General features: G+C 38.9%; 2 protein-coding genes across 5 annotated transcripts in view; one reads left to right on the forward strand and one right to left on the reverse strand.

The window, feature by feature from the left end:
- Positions 1-17,388, forward strand: part of LOC117988377 (sperm-associated antigen 7 homolog) — a 396,860-nt gene that overhangs the window by 166,946 nt on the left and 212,526 nt on the right. The window lies entirely within an intron of this gene.
- Positions 1-17,388, reverse strand: part of LOC117988355 (uncharacterized) — a 206,731-nt gene that overhangs the window by 63,193 nt on the left and 126,150 nt on the right. For all 4 annotated transcript variants that reach the window (XM_069502879.1, XM_069502878.1, XM_034975485.2 and 1 more), the window contains exons 4-6: positions 12,438-12,505; positions 4,176-5,052; positions 2,096-2,196 (exon numbers count right to left, since the gene is read on the reverse strand). In XM_069502879.1, the coding sequence (XP_069358980.1) occupies positions 2,096-2,196; positions 4,176-5,052; positions 12,438-12,505 (1,046 nt within the window). The remainder of the gene's footprint in view (positions 1-2,095; positions 2,197-4,175; positions 5,053-12,437; positions 12,506-17,388) is intronic.

Below are 17,388 nucleotides of genomic sequence, written 5' to 3' on the forward strand. Positions count from 1 at the left end.
AATTCGGCAAAATCTTGCCACGAATTTACATAATAAATATGAAAAAGCTCGCTTGGAAATTCCGAGAACATGTACTAGTGTGATGGTATGCTAATTATTTTGATGAACTTATTTCTTATTTTGGAGTTAATTGTGAAACTCGATTTACTTACAAAAACCGGCCAAGTGCGAATTAGACTCGCGCACCGAGGGTTCCATACTCGGGTATTTTTATTGACATTTTGCTTGAAAAACTATTATATATAAAAATAAATAAAAATCTGTGTTAGAATGTACAATTAAAGCCTATTTAATATGACCATCTACTAACTTACTTTGAAAGTTGAAAATACTATTATTTGTTCAAGAACACATTTAAATTTTTTTCGTGATGTAACCACAAATTCATGGTTTTCAGATTTTTCCTTTATGCCTGCTAAAAGAACTACCTACCTGCCAAATTTCATGATTATAGATCAACGGGAAGTACCCTATAGATTTCTTGACAGACAGACAGGCAAACATACAGACTGCCAACGAAGTGATCCTATAAGGGTTCGTTTTTCATTTTGAGATACGGAATCGTAATAAACTAGATCACACAACCCTTTGGATAAGATTTGTGTACCTACTCGAAATAGAAACCCCTAATCCATTGATAAATCCAATAGGATTTCGAGATCTAACTATTGGACCGTAAAGGCTCGACATAGCTAACAGTAGGCTAATGTTTATTGAGGAAACCGACCAAGGATAACTAAATGTTTATGTATATTGACAGATAGGACAAAACTGCAAATTCTAATTTAAGAACAAGGGGTTTTTATTGTTGCCGTTCGTAAGTAACTTGACAATATGATAGAGTCTAGTGTAGGTAACAAAAAAGCCTGAAAAATTAGCCTTATTCATTACTTATTATCGTTACCACAAAATGAGCGGCTTATAAGCATGGCAGATTTCATCATAATTAATAATCAATCATCAATCATCGCCAGCCCACCTCTGAGCTTTCTCCCAGAACGGTAAGGGTTTATTTAGGCCATAGTTCACTACGATGTAGATTGGCAGAATTCACACACCTATGAGAACATTATAGAGAACTCTCAGATTTGCAGGTTTCATCACGGTGTTTTTTTCCACCGTTAGTGCAAGTCATTTTTAATTGCTTTAGACGCACATGACTCGGAAAATTACAGCTTGGGATCGAACCCCGGATCTCTCGAATCGGTGACGTCTTAACTAATAGGCTATCGCTGCTAATGGATGCGCTATAAATGATTTTTTCAATAATATTCGAAATATCCTCTCTAAGATTATTGTAGATCTCTCGGTATGTAATAAATCAGGCCTGTCGCCAGCCGGGCTAGACTGGGCCTTTGTGATAAATAATGAATATGGCCAATTTTTCTAATTGCGTGTCCTTTATTTGAACTTATCTTCTTCTAAGTAGACGGTTTCTATGGTGTTATCTAATATCGTATATTGTATCGGAGTAGTCTTTGTGGAGCTAATAAATGTTATACTTAGAAGAAAAGATATTAGGTACTTAGTAGGTACATACTTTCAGTTATGTGACAAAATTTTAAGGCAAACACCCCTTTACCAAGAAAAAATAAAAAAATCGAAAACGATACACTTTTGCATAAGCCCTTTAGGGGTCGTTTGATAGCTAATATCCTGTACCCGTAGTATAAGATTTTACGTCTCACCAAACGTCGCTAGAATTCGAGAATCGATACATAATAACATCAAAGTAAAATGGACCTAAAGAGCCTTGAATTGAAGTAAAAAATTCAATGCCACTGATTTTAATTTCGCAAGGTTTCCGCTTGGAGCGCTGGCTGTAGATGTGTAGACAATCTTGAGCTTTAAAACAAGGCATTTAAGATCCAGTTTACTATAATGCAGAAGTGTTTCGACTCTCGAATTCTAGCAACGTTTGGTGTGACGTAAAATCTTATACTACGGGTACAGTACTATACGTTAAGGGTAACGGGATCATGTCCTATTTTTGTGTAATCCTGTATAGTTGGTGACCCCGAGTTCAAGAACTAACAGCCACATTGGTCACCAGCTATAGAGAATCTATCTTAGAGAAGTTTGAAAGAGAACTTACGTGCGTAAGAAAAGGGCAAGTTGTCCGACCAACGGAACTCCCCCTCGTGAACTGCATCCGTTGCTCCTATCCAATAGACATCTTCTATGCCTGCGCCAGGTCTGTGAAAATAACAAATTTTAGCATTGCCACGGCGATTCAAATAACCTTGTGCTAAATTCCCTGCATTACAGCACTTCGATTGCGTAAATTATTACAATCTCAATTGTTCTGATTGACTGAATTTGTGCGATTCTTGTTGCAACAATGCATTGTAGCCAATAGTGAGCGAGCGTCAACCAATCAGAGGTGATTGCGATCGTGACATTGTAGCTGTCATTCTCCCGCAATCGCGCATGGTCGCAGCTACAGTGCGACGATCGCAATCACCCTTGATTGGCCGACGTTCTCTCGCTATTAGCTAAAATTGCAACTTCTTACTGTTGCAGCAAGAATACCATAAATTTAGTCACTCACAACGATGCAGCAGGCCATGTCTGTCGCAGAACCGATGGCCGATGGGGCAGACGTGTTCTGGAGTGGAGACCGCGTACCGGTAAGCGCAGTGTGGGAGGTCGAGGACAGGCAACGTTAGCGCTACTTAAAAGAGGCCTATGCCCAATCAGTAGTTGCATATTGACTGTTGATGATGATCATCTCTTTAGTACTAAAAAGCTGGTGAAATATTGGGAATATAACTATATAAAAATAAAAACAATGTAACTTGGGAAGGGACTAGTCTGTTGTGATAAAAACTTATAATTAAAACCAGTTTTCCAATTATTACTCTGATGTTGACATCTGGCAAGACAGTTCACTAGTTTAAAACTTTAATAAAATACTAATGAAGTAAACAAAGCTCGTAACTTTTACTAATTTCAAAAGTTACTCAATTTTAATCTTTAATTTAAATTTAGTTTTAAACTTTCTAGTACTGTGTAATATGTTGTGAGAATAGAAATTAGTCACTTTTGGAAGGGTCTGTCCGTCAAACCATACAAACGCAGTATGGCTCTCATTTGAATACGGACCAATCAAACACAATGAAATCTTTTACAGTACGCAGTAAAAAATAATGTACATCGGCCTTTAGAATGATATCTCGGCTTTTTAGACCGTTCTCTGGAGCGCGATTGCGGGAGAATAACAGCTGCTACAAAGTCACGATCGCAATCACCTCTGATTGGTTAACGCTCGCTCACTATTAGCTACAATGCATTGTTGCAACAAGAATCACACAAATTCAGCCAATCAGAACAATTGAGATTGTAATAATGATTGATGCAGATTTCCCGCAATCGAAGTGCTGATCTTCATACCTATATATGACGTTTTGTCGGTCTCAACGACAGAGACAACGCTCTGCAAATCCACTATTCTCCTACTAAAGGTCTATGTACATTATTTCCTGTCGCGTAACAGCACCCTTATTATAAATGCGAAAGTGTGTTTGTTTGTTGGTTTGTCCTTCAATCATATCGCATCTGTGCAACGGATTGACGAGATTTTTTGTACGGGTATAGATAAAAACCTGGGGACCGACATAGGCTACTTTTTATCCCGGAAAAACAAAGAGTTCCCACGGGATTTTTAAAAAACCTAATTCCATGCGGACTTAGTTGCGGGCATCAGCTAGTTGTACATAAGTTTGAGAAAATAATGTCTTTATCTGCGGTTTTCTAGATTTCCGTTAAAACATTCAGTTTAAAAGTTACATTCACAAGAATTTACATACAAACTTTTAAACTCGTGTAACTTTAAAATTAATTATTTTTACGGAAATGCGACAAACTACAGACATAGATATTAGTTTCTAGAACGTGTCTACAATTTTTTTTTAAATATAGATAGCGAGCAAACGAGCAGGCGGGTCACCTGATGTTAGTGATTACCGCCGCCCATGAACATTTGCAGCACAAGAGGAACCGCCGATGCGTTGCCGGCCTTTTAGGAATTTGTTGGTCCGCCCCTTGAATAACCCCATGTTGTAATCTAGTGGAAACACCGCCATTTCGCGTGGGAAATTACGTCGAGTTTGATTGATACTACCAAACTATGTTTGTATAAAGCGAGTGACGGAGAGTCCCGTGTTAAAACTTACGCGTGTATAAGTAGTTGGTCCATAATCTGCTGCTGACGCTCGTTCTGTACGCTCGCAAGATGGCCGCCCATTCTGACACATTCCACCTCCGCCGGTCTCCACGCCGTCTTCCCTTCTCTTACAGCAGTTATGCAAAAATCCCCTGCAACCACCCATCCATAATCGCAATGCCCAATTATGTCTTCGACTGGTTTATCCATCCACCAGACTTTCAAGAGCATGGCTGACGAATTCCTCTTCGCCAATACACTAATATTTAATCTCACAGAATTTCTCTCGGAAATTATTTGAACACTACGCAAAGGGTCACCAGGTTGCGAACAGTGTTTCCACCTAGAATCTCCGTCAACTAAATTTAATTCCATCCCTTTGCAAAAAGCGTGGGAGTCTTCGCGAATTATATTGGAGCTATCGATGTCTTTTTTGGGCCCATTTCCTGTGCCCATTTGGAGACGTAAGGCTACTTTATTTCCGTAGGGCAAATGGATTTTGTAGGAGCAGAACAATTTTGTGGTCGGTCCGACTTCGAACGAGCCGTTTCTTCCCGTCAGCAGAACATCATGACAATGGTCGACTAGACGGTAGGTCGCGGCGAACGTGGGTCGGCCGTGGAGTTCTATTTCTGGATTGTTCGATGACTGGTAGATATATCTTCTGTTTGGAGGCGGTATTTGTTCTAGCTTCCCGCATAACGTTGGGGAGTTTGGGGCGAACTTTACGGAGCCGCTGGAGCACGGTACGTTGAGTTTGTGGAGGTCGACGAGGAGGGCGTAGTTTAGTGAGGGAGGAGGGAAGAGCAGACGGCAGTTGTGTGCCCTGGGCAGGTGACCGGAGTGCACGCGTCCCGATCGCGACGCTCTTACGTGTATTGCACAATCTGGAACAAATGAAAAAATATATGTAAATCATACTAAATAAAATATTTATATCATACTACAATCCAACAATATGACATTAAGAAAAAGTCTTCTGATATGCAACAATTATGCAGTTACACAACCACATTTTGAATTTCGACAAAGCAACTAAGTTTTTTTTTAAATTGTGCCACACGTCATACCTAAGAGTTGGTTATCCACGCGTTTCCTCCACTTGAGCATTTAAGCCAAAATGGCTCAAGCTGAAGAAGCGCAGCCGGAATAAATGCGTAACCCGAAAAAAAGTTCAACTAACTATGGGGCGAAGTGATTAGGTACTAGTATTAGTCGAGGGAGTTTAGTTCTATATTCCGTTGTTTATATTCGGACTGACGTGATTGTACTACAATAAACATATCCATACTGCAACTGGCATTATTCTAGAATATTCCGCTTCCTTCCTTTCCTTTGAACGCCTGTACGTGCTAATACGCGAGAGGTTTAGTACGAGCATGACGTCTGAACATTTCTGAGTGACGTACAAAACCTACCTATTGTATACAATTTGTAGGTATTTCACTCAATGGTGTAAAGGCTTGGAGAAATAGAACGAGTGTCCGCGTACCGGAAACCGCAGCGTTGGAAGACCCCTCCCAATAGGTGGACAGGCCACATCAAACGAGTGGCGGGGAGCTGCTGGATTTAAGCAGCGCAAGACCGTGGGGTATAGAAGTCCCTACAAGAGACCTATGTCCAGTGAACGTCTATTGGTGGATTTTTGTTTTCAAAAGTGGGGTAGAAATAGTTGTTATCGATTGGATGCAAAAGGTCTTAGATAGGCAACGTTGGCGCTACTTAAAAGAGGCCTATGCCCAATCAGTAGTTGCATATTGGCTGTTGATGATGATCATCTCTTTAGTACTAAAAAGCTGGTGAAATATTGGGAATATACCTGGGTAAAAAAAAATTGACTTGGAAAGAGAATAGCCTTTTGTGCTAGAAACTTGTGGTGTTGATGATGACGTGTAGGAGTCGCATTCAAAACGTTAGCATAGCGTAACGCTGGCGTTTCAAACTTTAAACCTGCGGCCCAGGTGGGAGCGGATACGTCTTTACAAGAAATTGTAAAGAAGATGTTGTGGCATGAAGTTAGAATGTATGGCATCGCGCCCGCTGCCCGCTCCGCAGGACGCCCCCGCTCCCACCTGAGCCGCAGGCTAAATCATATTCATAAAGAGCTTTGCTACATAGGTACAGTGCACAGGTTTCTTGGGTGCCTTGAACTGCACAAAGCACAAAGCGCTTTGCGTGTCGCAACGACCTAATAACACTCCTAAAGCCACGCTACGTCACTACTCTGTATACTAACTGTACCCGTAGTACAAGATTTTACGTCTCACGAAACCAAACCAAATTCGAGAGTCGAAATACTTCCGCGTTACAGTAAAATGGACCTAAACAGCCTTGAATTGAAGTCAAATATTCAATGCCACTGATTTTAATTTCGCAATGTTTCCGCTTGGAGGGCTGGCTGTAGAAGTGTAGACAAACTTGAGCTTTAAAACAAGGCATTTAAGATCCAGTTTACTGTAACGCGGAAGTATTTCGACTCTCGAATTTGGTTTGGTTTGGTGAGACGTAAAATCTTGTACTACGGGTACTGTTCGTGTTAACTTGTTTATTGTTATGATAATTTCTATTGTTTATTAATTTACTAGCTGACTTGCCTTAGCTTTGCACTTGTGGGCTTGTCTATTATCTAGACGACTAGTTTTGCCCGCGATTTCATCCGCGTGATATAATTTATAGCCTTATACTTTGCTACATAGGTACAGTGCACAGGTTTCTTGGGTGCCTTGAACTGCACAAAGCACAAAGCACTTTGCGTGTCGCAACGACCTAATAACACTCCTAAAGCCACGCTACGTCACTGAAAATGAAAAATGAAAATGAAAATCTTTTTTATTCGTATAAACTTTTACAAGTGCTTACGAATAGTCGGATGCATCTACCACTGGTTCGGAATGCCTTTCCTGCCGAGAAGAACCAGCAAGAAACTCGGCGGTTGCTCTTTTCAAATATTTGATATAGGTACAAGATTATGCCATGTATAAAATAGTATTTGCAGTCTTGTGCGTTGCTGGATACTACTCTGTATACTAACTGTTCGTGTTAACTTGTTAATTGTTATGATAATTTCTATTGTTTATTAATTTACTGGCTGACTTGCCTTAGCTTTGCACTTGTGGGCTTGTCTATTATGTAAATAACTAGTGTTGGCGATTTCGTCCACGTGGATTTACGTTTTTCAAAATCCGGCGGGAACTCTTTGATGTTCCGGGATAAAAGTAGCCTATGTGTTAATCTATCTTCATTCCAAATTTCATCCAAATCCGTCCAGTAGTTTTTTGCATGATTGAGTAACAAACATCCAAACATCCACACTTTCACATCTTCTTATAATATAAAAATGAATCACCAAATGTGTTGGTCATCACAAATCTCGAGAACAGCTGAACCGATTTCGCTAATTATTTTTTTATAATATTCCTTGAAGTACGAGGATGGTTCTTACGGAGAGAAAAATTTCAATTTTCTAAACTCCACCCGAGCGAAGCCGGGGCGGATCAGCTAGTTTATAATATTAAAATTAGGATAGCCATGGCCGTAGCCAGGAACTTCTAAGGGGCAGAAACTAAAGTTCGCGTACGAAATAGAAGCTATGCAAAAAAGTTTACTCTCCCAGTATGTAGGTACAACCGCAGGCAAAAGCTATAAGGTACAATGTATGTACCTACTTTGTAACTAAGAATCCGGTTTTGTGAAGTTATGAGGCCGTTAGGGAATAGTTTGTACGTAGAGACGAAACAAAGAGGCCTTCAGAGACTTTCCTGTTACACGTCTTACGACAAGTTCAACTTTATCTGACTTCCTACGTCTTATACCTACTTGAACAACGAGATAACTTTGCTATAATCCACAAAAGAAATCCTTCGCGCTGATGATGCATTTGATAGCCGAGTGGTTTAGGAAGTGTGCTGAAGTCCAAAAGTTTACAAGCACTTTGGTTGGACTGTTGTCGTCACTTTAATAAACTAGCAGTTGCCCGCGACTTCGTCCGCGTAAAATTTCTGGTTTGTCGTGAGATCAGAAATTTTTCCGCTGCAAAAGGCCTCACTTATCTTACTCACTCACTCTCGCCTTAAGGCACGGAACCCAGAATACCTGAACGCCGATTTTCATGTCTCTAACTTTAATTTTTTTTTTCATATAACTTTTGAAGTTTGAACCCCCATTTGATACCCTTAGGAGTAGATTTTCGCAAAATCTTTTCTTAGCTGATACTTACTTACCCCCTTAAAGTCCACAAGTTAGCAATAATTAAAACTTTCTTCGCCTATTTTACCACCCAAGGGGGATTTTCCAAAATAACTTATACAGGTTTTCATTGTTTAAAGCTTGTAACCTTAACGCCGATTTTCATACCTGTAACTTCAGAAACATAGGACTTTCATATAACCTTTGAATCCCCCTTTTACCCCCTAAAGGGCGTATTTTGCTTTGATTTTGATTGAGATATGCGACGCTAAAACTACGATAGATACCAAAATATATCCTTGACCTACACTCAGTTAATAAATAATGACTTTTATCAAGTCGAAATAAACAATATTTTTACGAATAAAGCCTAAACCCGGATATTGAATTTCGAACCCACGCGGATCGTATCCGGTTACGATAAAACTCGAGTATATTTTATGTAACGAGAAATAAAAAAATCCCCATTCGAAAACAAAAATACAGTTATCATGTGAACGATATTTCTGCTTTGGTTGGACTCTATCTATACTATTTCATAGTTAGCTGATGCCAGCGACCTCGTTCGCGTGGATTTAGGTTTTAAAAAGTAGCTTATGTCACTCTCCAGGTCCAGGGAATCTATACCCATGCAAAAATAAAACCGACTTCAATACACAAACAATAAAAATTAAAAAAAAAAAATTATTACCGAATATATTATGTATACAAGAGTTAATATAGTTAAGCTAAGCTATTACACTGATCGTGAGCAATTTACTCCTATCCGTTGAGGAGTTCCATTATCTATCTTCGAAGATGTTCATCAGATCTTCACCAAATTTAAATGGAACCAATTTTGAAGTATACCCTTTCAAACAAAAAATAATTTTCAAAATCGGTCCAGGCGTCTTCGAGTACCTAATCGGGGAACATACATAAAAAAAAATATTCCGACGAATTGAGAACCTCCTCCTTTTTTGAAGTCGGTTAAAAATCACTTCGATCCGTTACTTCGTTCGAGACCTTCAGCAATGAGAAATACTTGTCAGAGACATAGAGATTACGACCTGGCAAATATAAATTATTAAGTTTATTAAATGGCTCTGTAACATCCAAGGAAAGTAAGTCATTAAGTTTATGAGGAGCGTCCATTAGCTAAACACTGTTATTGTTTTATCTTTTAGCTCTAGAATATTATTTTTTTATTACTACAGGCGTTAATGGATTTAAAGGTCAGATCAGATGCCAAGTCCAAACCCTAAAAGTTTGCCCAAAAATGCGGTACGCACAGACCAACACCTATAGACACGCCTAATAGCCGGACACCCCCTTTGCCAAGCTTAGGCAGTTGCTTAGCATAAAAGTCGGCCCACGCCCGTTCGGTACCCTCATTCCGCACATTGTCTTGATTACGTGACTTTTGAGTCCACCAATCACAACAAAGCATTCGAGACCCTGTCCCCTGCCAACATTTGACGATTTTGCTTTCAGGCACAACCTTGTATAATATGCGTACCACGAACGAAGTCGAGCATGTTTTCGCGGCTTGCCGGCTTGTTAGTGACGAGAATTGAAGAGAGAAAGAGATAGGTAACACAAGAAAACCTCTCCCATTATTTGAAGGGGTCACGACCTTCAACAATGTGAACTACGTTCGTCGATAGATCAGTCAGTCAGTCAGTCATTAACAGATAACGGGTACATACCACGATTATGTACCCATTATTTACATTATATTGTCGTTGAACCAGGAAATAAGCCTAAAATCATCAGGTATCGTCTAGTCATCTGCTATTTATGTACTGTATACCACAATTTCAAAGTTTTCACTATTCCATCCAATTAAAGTCGGGTATAACTGTGCCACTTGACAAACCTCAACAGACTAGCAGATAGTTCTACGAGTTACAACTATACTTCTATGTACGACCGCTCGCTTCAAATTGAGGACCTCTTCAACTGCGCAATACGTAAATTGGAAATGTTGGGCATATAATTTTGCTTAGTTTCATTCTACATTTCTATATCAAAATGCTGTGCTAGCCTAGTCTCCGGCACGCACCTCTAATTTTATATGCGGAGGTACTTAACCTAACAAAATATCACTTGCTTTAACGGTGAAGGACAACATTGTGAGGAAACCTGCATGCCTGAGAGCTCTCCATAATGTTCTCAAAGGCGTGTGAAGTCTACCAATCCGCACATGGCCAGCGTGGTTGACTATGGGCAAAACCCTTCTCACTCTGAGAGGAGACCCGTGCTCTGTAGTAAGGCGGCGATGGGTTCATCATGATGATATCAAAATGAGCATATTATAGTGATTCTAGGCAATCGCGCTCCATCTTAAATAAATAAATAAAATAAATAAATAAAAATCTTTTTTATTCGAATAAACTTTTACAAGTACTTACGAATAGTCGGATGCATCTACCACTGGTTCGGAATGCCTTTCCTACCGAGAAGAACCAGCAAGAAACTCGGCGGTTGCTCTTTTCAAATATTTGATATAGGTACAAGATTATGCCATGTATAAAATAGTATTTGCAGTCTTGTGCGTTGCTGGAACGAGCTGCAGGTCAAATCCACGCTCTTTTATCATGGCTTAGGCAGTGGAGTTTTGACTAGGTACGGGTGCAGACTACAGACCGTGGCGATGCTTGGATGTACGATAATAGAAAGGCCTTTAGAATGTTATGTCATCGTTCATAACGGTGGCCGACTAAGAAACCACGACCTTAACTTGACTTCTGACCTTTAAGGCCATTATGGTGTGTAGGTACCCATATACATTACAAAAGGGACATTAAAGAGCTGGAATAACAATGTTTAGCTAATGGACGCCCCTCATTATGCCCGGACCCGCATAATAAGGATAAACTGACTAACATATCATATCTAATTAAATATCACTTGCTTTGACGGTTAAGGTTTGGAGATTGCCCATTTTCTTAGGAGCTTTGGGCCCCCCCTAATATAATTGTTATGTCACCATGGTTTTAATTTTATTTTGTTGACAAATAATTAACTCTTTATATTCTGCAAACGATTTCTATTTATTCACCCTGGTTATAAAGAAAGCTTATTTTTTATATTGTTGATATTGAGGTTATATTTAATTAATACTTCTTCAAAATAAATGCATGTTTACGATTCTAACTGTATTGTGGATATTTTCAATAATAGAGTGAAAAAAAGTCGTTATAAAACATAATCGTAAAAAAATAACACATAAAAAAAAAATTAATTTAAGTTTTGACACGACGCCACAAAAGAGGGCCCACGGGCCGATCTCCTTTCGTGAGGAAACCTGCATGCCTGAGTGTTCTCCATAATGTTCTCAAAGGTGTGTGAAGTCTGCCTAGCCGCACTCGGCCAGCGTGGTAGACTATGGCCAAAACTCTTCTCATTCTGAGAGGAGACCGGCGGCGGGATGATTACGTAAAATGTTGCAGTAGCGACAGTAACGCGACAGCAGAAGCAATGCGACAGTTCACTTCCTGTCTCTCTTCTTCTTCTTATTGTGGTACAGTACATAAATACTAGATGACTAGATTTTAGGCTTATTTCCTTGTTCAAAGGCATTATAATGTAAATAACGGGTAGGTACATAATCGTTATCTATAGTTAAAACAGGAAAAGCTGACTGACTGACTGATCTATCAACGCACAGCTTAAACTACTGGACAGATCGGGCTTAAATTTGGCATGGAGGCTATTATGACGTAGATATCCACTAAGAAAGGATTTTTGAAAATTCAACCCCTAATGGGGTGAAAAAGGAGTTTGAAATTTGTGTAGTCCACGCGGACGAAGTCGCGGGCATAAGCTTGTTTTAAAATAAAATTTCTAACCCCTATTTTACCTCCTTAGGGGTTAAATTTCCAATAATCCTTTCTTAGTGGACACCTACGTCTTAATCTATATGCCAAATTTCAGCTCGGTCCGTCCAGTGGTTTTAGCAGTGCGTCGATAGATTTCAGTTAGTCAGTTAGCTTTTCGTTTTATGTAGGTAAATAGAAGATTGATAAAATAGAGAAAGTTAAATAATATAAATATTTGTCGCAATTATAATAATTAAACAATATAAAAAATATGGAATGCTTACCTAGTCTTAAAGTTTTAGTAAAGAACACTTGGTATATGGTGGCACTCGTTGTTTTTCTATAACGTAACCTGAAACAAACAGAACAAGAGTTATTTTTTTAACATTTTGCACGATAATTCAAAAACTTTGATGCATAAAAATAAATAAAAATCTGTTTTAGAAAGCACAGGTAAAGCCCTTTCATGTGATACCCCACTTGATATACTTAGTTATCTTACTTCAAATATTGAAAATACTAATTAATTATTAGTTCATGACCACATTTTTTTTGTGTGATGTAACCACAAATTCACGGTTTTCAGACTTTTCCCCTAATGTCTGCTATAAGACCTACCTACCTGCCAAATTTCATGATTGTAGGTCAACGGGAAGACCGACAGACAGACATACAGACAGACAACAAAGTGATTCTATAATGGTTCCGTTTTTCCTTTTGAGGTACGGAACCCTAAAAATAACATCACTAGGTACCCATAGAAATGTAAACAAACACAGTTTGTTCATTTTTTTGGTTTGTTCTTCAAATACGCCGGAAAAGAGCGACGGATTGACTAGATTTCTTTTTGAATTATCATCATCATGATCAACCCATCGCTGGCTCACTATAGAGCACGGGTCTCCTCACAGTATGAGAAGGGTTTGGCAATAGTCCACCACGCGGGCCAAGTGTAGATTGGCAGAGTTCACAGGCATGCAGGTTTCCTCACAATGTTTTCCTTCATTATACAGGGTGTAACCAGAACGCTAGCAAAAACTTAGCGTTATTGTTATACTACATAAACACAATCCAATACCAATAACCATTTGCCTCATTTTGTATGTAGTTTTAGTGATTTAGTATTTTCAAACCCGCAATGTATAGCGTGCAAAACTCGGGTCAATGTCCCCTTTACGACGCGGCATTGACTCCGAGTGACCTACTAACGTAACGTTCTGTTATAAATTAATAATTTTAACATGATGTGTTAATTCGCTGCTTCAGCATTTCAATTTATATAAAGCGAACAACCCGCGAGGCGGCGAAGCAGTCCACATTTCCATATTGAATAGTTAACACTGAAACTACTGTATTCGCGTGAAGTAAAAGTTCCGTGTGTGTGAATTTCCAAATTAAATTCGTTGGACATTTCTTGTGGTTTTTTTTTCAAAAGACTGTCGAAGCGGACCTCCTAACAATTGGTGTCAGAAGTGGGATGCTAAGAAGGTTCACGCAAGAGGACCCTTAGCATCCAAAGAATCCTGAGGTCATCGCAGTCGTGATCGACGATAAGCCTCGCCCCCAGGGTTGAGCCCGCATCACAACCACTAAGCACCGGTTCTACTCAAGATCGACGATAAGTCTCAGCCTGCCAGACTGAGCCCGCATCTCACACGAAGAACGCGAATATCCTGGACTCACTTAAAAACATCAGTGAAATAAATTTTAAGCCTTCAAAATTACGAAATACAATTTCTTCAATATCTTCAGAAACCTACTCGATATCGTCGCCGCGTGAAATACGAGACGCATTCCGTACAGTTCAAAGCCTTCACGTGTCGCAAACGCATCGACCTAATTTAACTTTCAGTGCAGTGACATCAAAGTGAAAACCTTTTTGTGAAAAATAAATCGTGATGTTTGCCGTTATCCTGTAAGTAGTTTATATTAATTTTGTATAAAAAGCGTAAATTGTCTAAATTGTATATTTTCGTACTGTATTTTAAATTTAAATCCTTTTTTTTTTTCTCTCCATATCTCAGTTTCAGTAATCAAAAATGAGTTTAAAGTCAGAAAGTTCGGACGCAAAAGTGACTCTCTCTATACTCACTAAATTCGTAAGGTCTTATGATGGGAATCGGGAAACTCTTGCCGCGTTCCTAACTAACTGCGATAACGCAATTAGTTTAGCTGCTCCCGACCAGCAAAATATCTTATGTAAATATATAATCTCCCAACTTGAGGGCAAAGCTCAATTAGCCTGCAGCCTTAAAAATTTCAATAATTGGGATGAATTAAAATCATATTTAAAAAGCACGTTTGGCGAGAAAAAAACACTCGTCCCATCTGCTACTTGATCTCCAAAACTGTAAACAGGGCCAGTCCGAAAGTGTGACACAATATTCTATCAGACTCGAAGCATGCCTAACTCGACTTCAAGCTGATATTCAAAATTCATGCACTGATCGTAATCTCCTTCTAGGCAAAATCACAGCTATGGAAGAACTCGCCTTAAGCTTATTCCAATTAGGTCTTAACCCTAATATTTCTAATATTGTCCGCTGCAGAAACCCTTCGACACTTAATGAAGCAATTTCTCTAGCAGTCGAAGAAGAAAAAATTTTCAAACTTGTAAAAATTACTCAACCAAAACATCCAACTAAATTTTGTTCCTTATGTAAGAAGACCAATCATAGTTTCTCAGAGTGCTTTAAGAAAAAGCACGATTTCACACAGAGATCATCTTTCCATATTCCTCCCGCTAACCCTCAATATTCTGCAGAAACAAGTCAAAGTTCATCAAAGGACTCAAATTTCGTCAAAACCTGTGCCTATTGTAAACACAAAGGACATCTTATCTCAGAATGTCGTAAGCGCCAATATAATAATAATCAGCGTCGGATGAACTCTCACCCTCCGTCGGGTCCCTCTCATAGTAACAGTGCTAATGTTAACATGTATGAATACTCTGAATCCTTAAATGAAGTGACGAATAGTTACGTCCCTGAATCAAAAAACTTAAACTGATTTCGGATGCGTGCCTGCCGAAATCAACAATCCAAAATGGCACTCGAACTACTAAATCCTTTATACTAATTCCCCCAAATCGTTTACATCTCGGCAATCGCTACATGACTGTCCGAGTCACACTGAATCTTATACCAAATCTTTTATATCCCGGCAATCACCAAAAGACTGCCAAAATATCGCTGAATCATATCCTAAATCCTCACTGATTCCTACAAATCGAATACAAAGCATTCCAAAGAAGATTGCTCAAATAATACTATATCTCATTCTAATTCTTATACTAGCTCTTATACTACAAAATCCTTTAAATCTCAGTTTCCTTCAAAGGATCAACTGAGTCTTACAAAATCTAAAGTCATTCAAAATGACCCCCAAAGCAACGCAAGCAAAAGCTCATTGCCTCTTAAAGACGTCCCGATCTTCGAAACAAGCACCCTGAAAAAGTTGGTGTCCTTACCTCATGCATTTTTACAAATAGAATGTAATAAAAAACCTCTCTGTTTCTTAGTTGACACAGGCGCAAGTGTCAGCATTATTAAGCGCTCGTGTTTACCAGCAGAGCCCCAATTGTCTCAAGAAATTATAAAACTCAAAGGCATAAACGATAAGGATTCCTATAGCGAAACTTTAGGAACAGTTGTGCTTAACCTTATTATAACGACCACACCATTTCTTTTAAATTCCACGTCATAACTGACGCTCTGAATCTGGAATCAGACGGTATCTTAGGTACCGATTTTCTACATTTTTTCCATACTAATATCGATTATAATACTAAATCCCTTACTATCTCAAATTACACTTTACCAATTCATTATTCGAGCCCTAGATATATAATACCGGCTCGCTCCGAAGCTATTGTTGAATGCACTGTCTCAAATGACAAGTTCGAGTTACGTCATTTAAAAGACGCACTCATATTAGATCACTCTATATCCGAAGGTGTATATATAGCAAACTGTATAGTAAGTTTGAAGCCTAATTATAAAGTCAATGTCTCTGTTTTAAATACCACTGAATCTCAAATAGAAATCCAAGACTTCAAGGTTCATTTAACTCCTATAGACTTCTCTGAACTACGCCAAGTGTCTCAATCCCCGAAATTGTCAACCACGTTTCTAATTCTTCATCAAATCGACTCGATCGTGTTCTAAGTCTTATAAGACACTCACATCTTAACGATGAGGAGAGAAAAGTTCTCTTAGAGTGCTGTTCTGAATACTCTGATATATTTTATCTCGAAGGAGACACTCTAACTCATACTAACGCTATTCAACACTCTATTGACACGGGTAATAGCTCTCCTATTAATGTAAAATCTTACCGTTTTCCCGAATGTCATAAAAACGAAGTCGATTCCCAAATCCAGAAAATGCTTCAACAGAAAATTATTAAACCGTCTATCTCTCCATGGAATGCTCCCGTTTGGGTGGTTCCCAAAAAAATGGACGCATCCGGGAAAAAGAAATGGCGAATAGTTATCGACTACCGCCGCCTCAATGACGTCACTGTATCCGAAGTATATCCTATTCCCTTGATCACAGATATCCTAGATCAACTAGGTCATTCCAAATATTTAGCACACTGGACTTAGTCTCCGGTTTCCATCAAATTCCGCTGAATCCTTCAGATGCACCTAAAACTGGTTTTACTGTAGTCAACACAAATGGTTCAACAGGCCACTACGAATTCACTAGGATGCCGTTTGGACTTAAGAACGCTCCCAGTACTTTTCAACGTCTTATGAACACAGTGTTATCAGGTCTTCAAGGTTTACATTGCTATGTCTATTTAGATGACTGTATCATCTATAGTGCAGATCTCAAATCCCATGTGTGAAAAACTGAAATGGTATTCAACCGTTTCAGAGATTATAATCTCAAATGACAACCGGATAAATGTGAATTCCTTAGAAAGGAAGTCACCTATCTAGGTCACATTATAACGGATAAAGGTGTCTCTCCAAACCCAGAAAAAATTAAATCAGTCTGTGATTTCCCAATTCCTAAAAATCCTAAAGAAGTAAAAATCATTCCTCGTCTCGTTGGTTATTACCAGCCGATTATTGACAATTTCTCCAAGATCACAAAACTCTAACATCTTTACTCAAGAAGGATGTCACTTTTCATTGGTCTATAGAACAGGACCAAGCTTTAACCTCCTGAAGGAAAAGTTAACCTCAGCTCCTCTTCTCCAATACCCTGATTTTTCTCAACCATTTAA

The sequence above is a fragment of the Maniola hyperantus genome, chromosome 14 (assembly GCF_902806685.2).
Source record: "Maniola hyperantus chromosome 14, iAphHyp1.2, whole genome shotgun sequence".
NCBI lineage: Eukaryota > Metazoa > Arthropoda > Insecta > Lepidoptera > Nymphalidae > Maniola > Maniola hyperantus.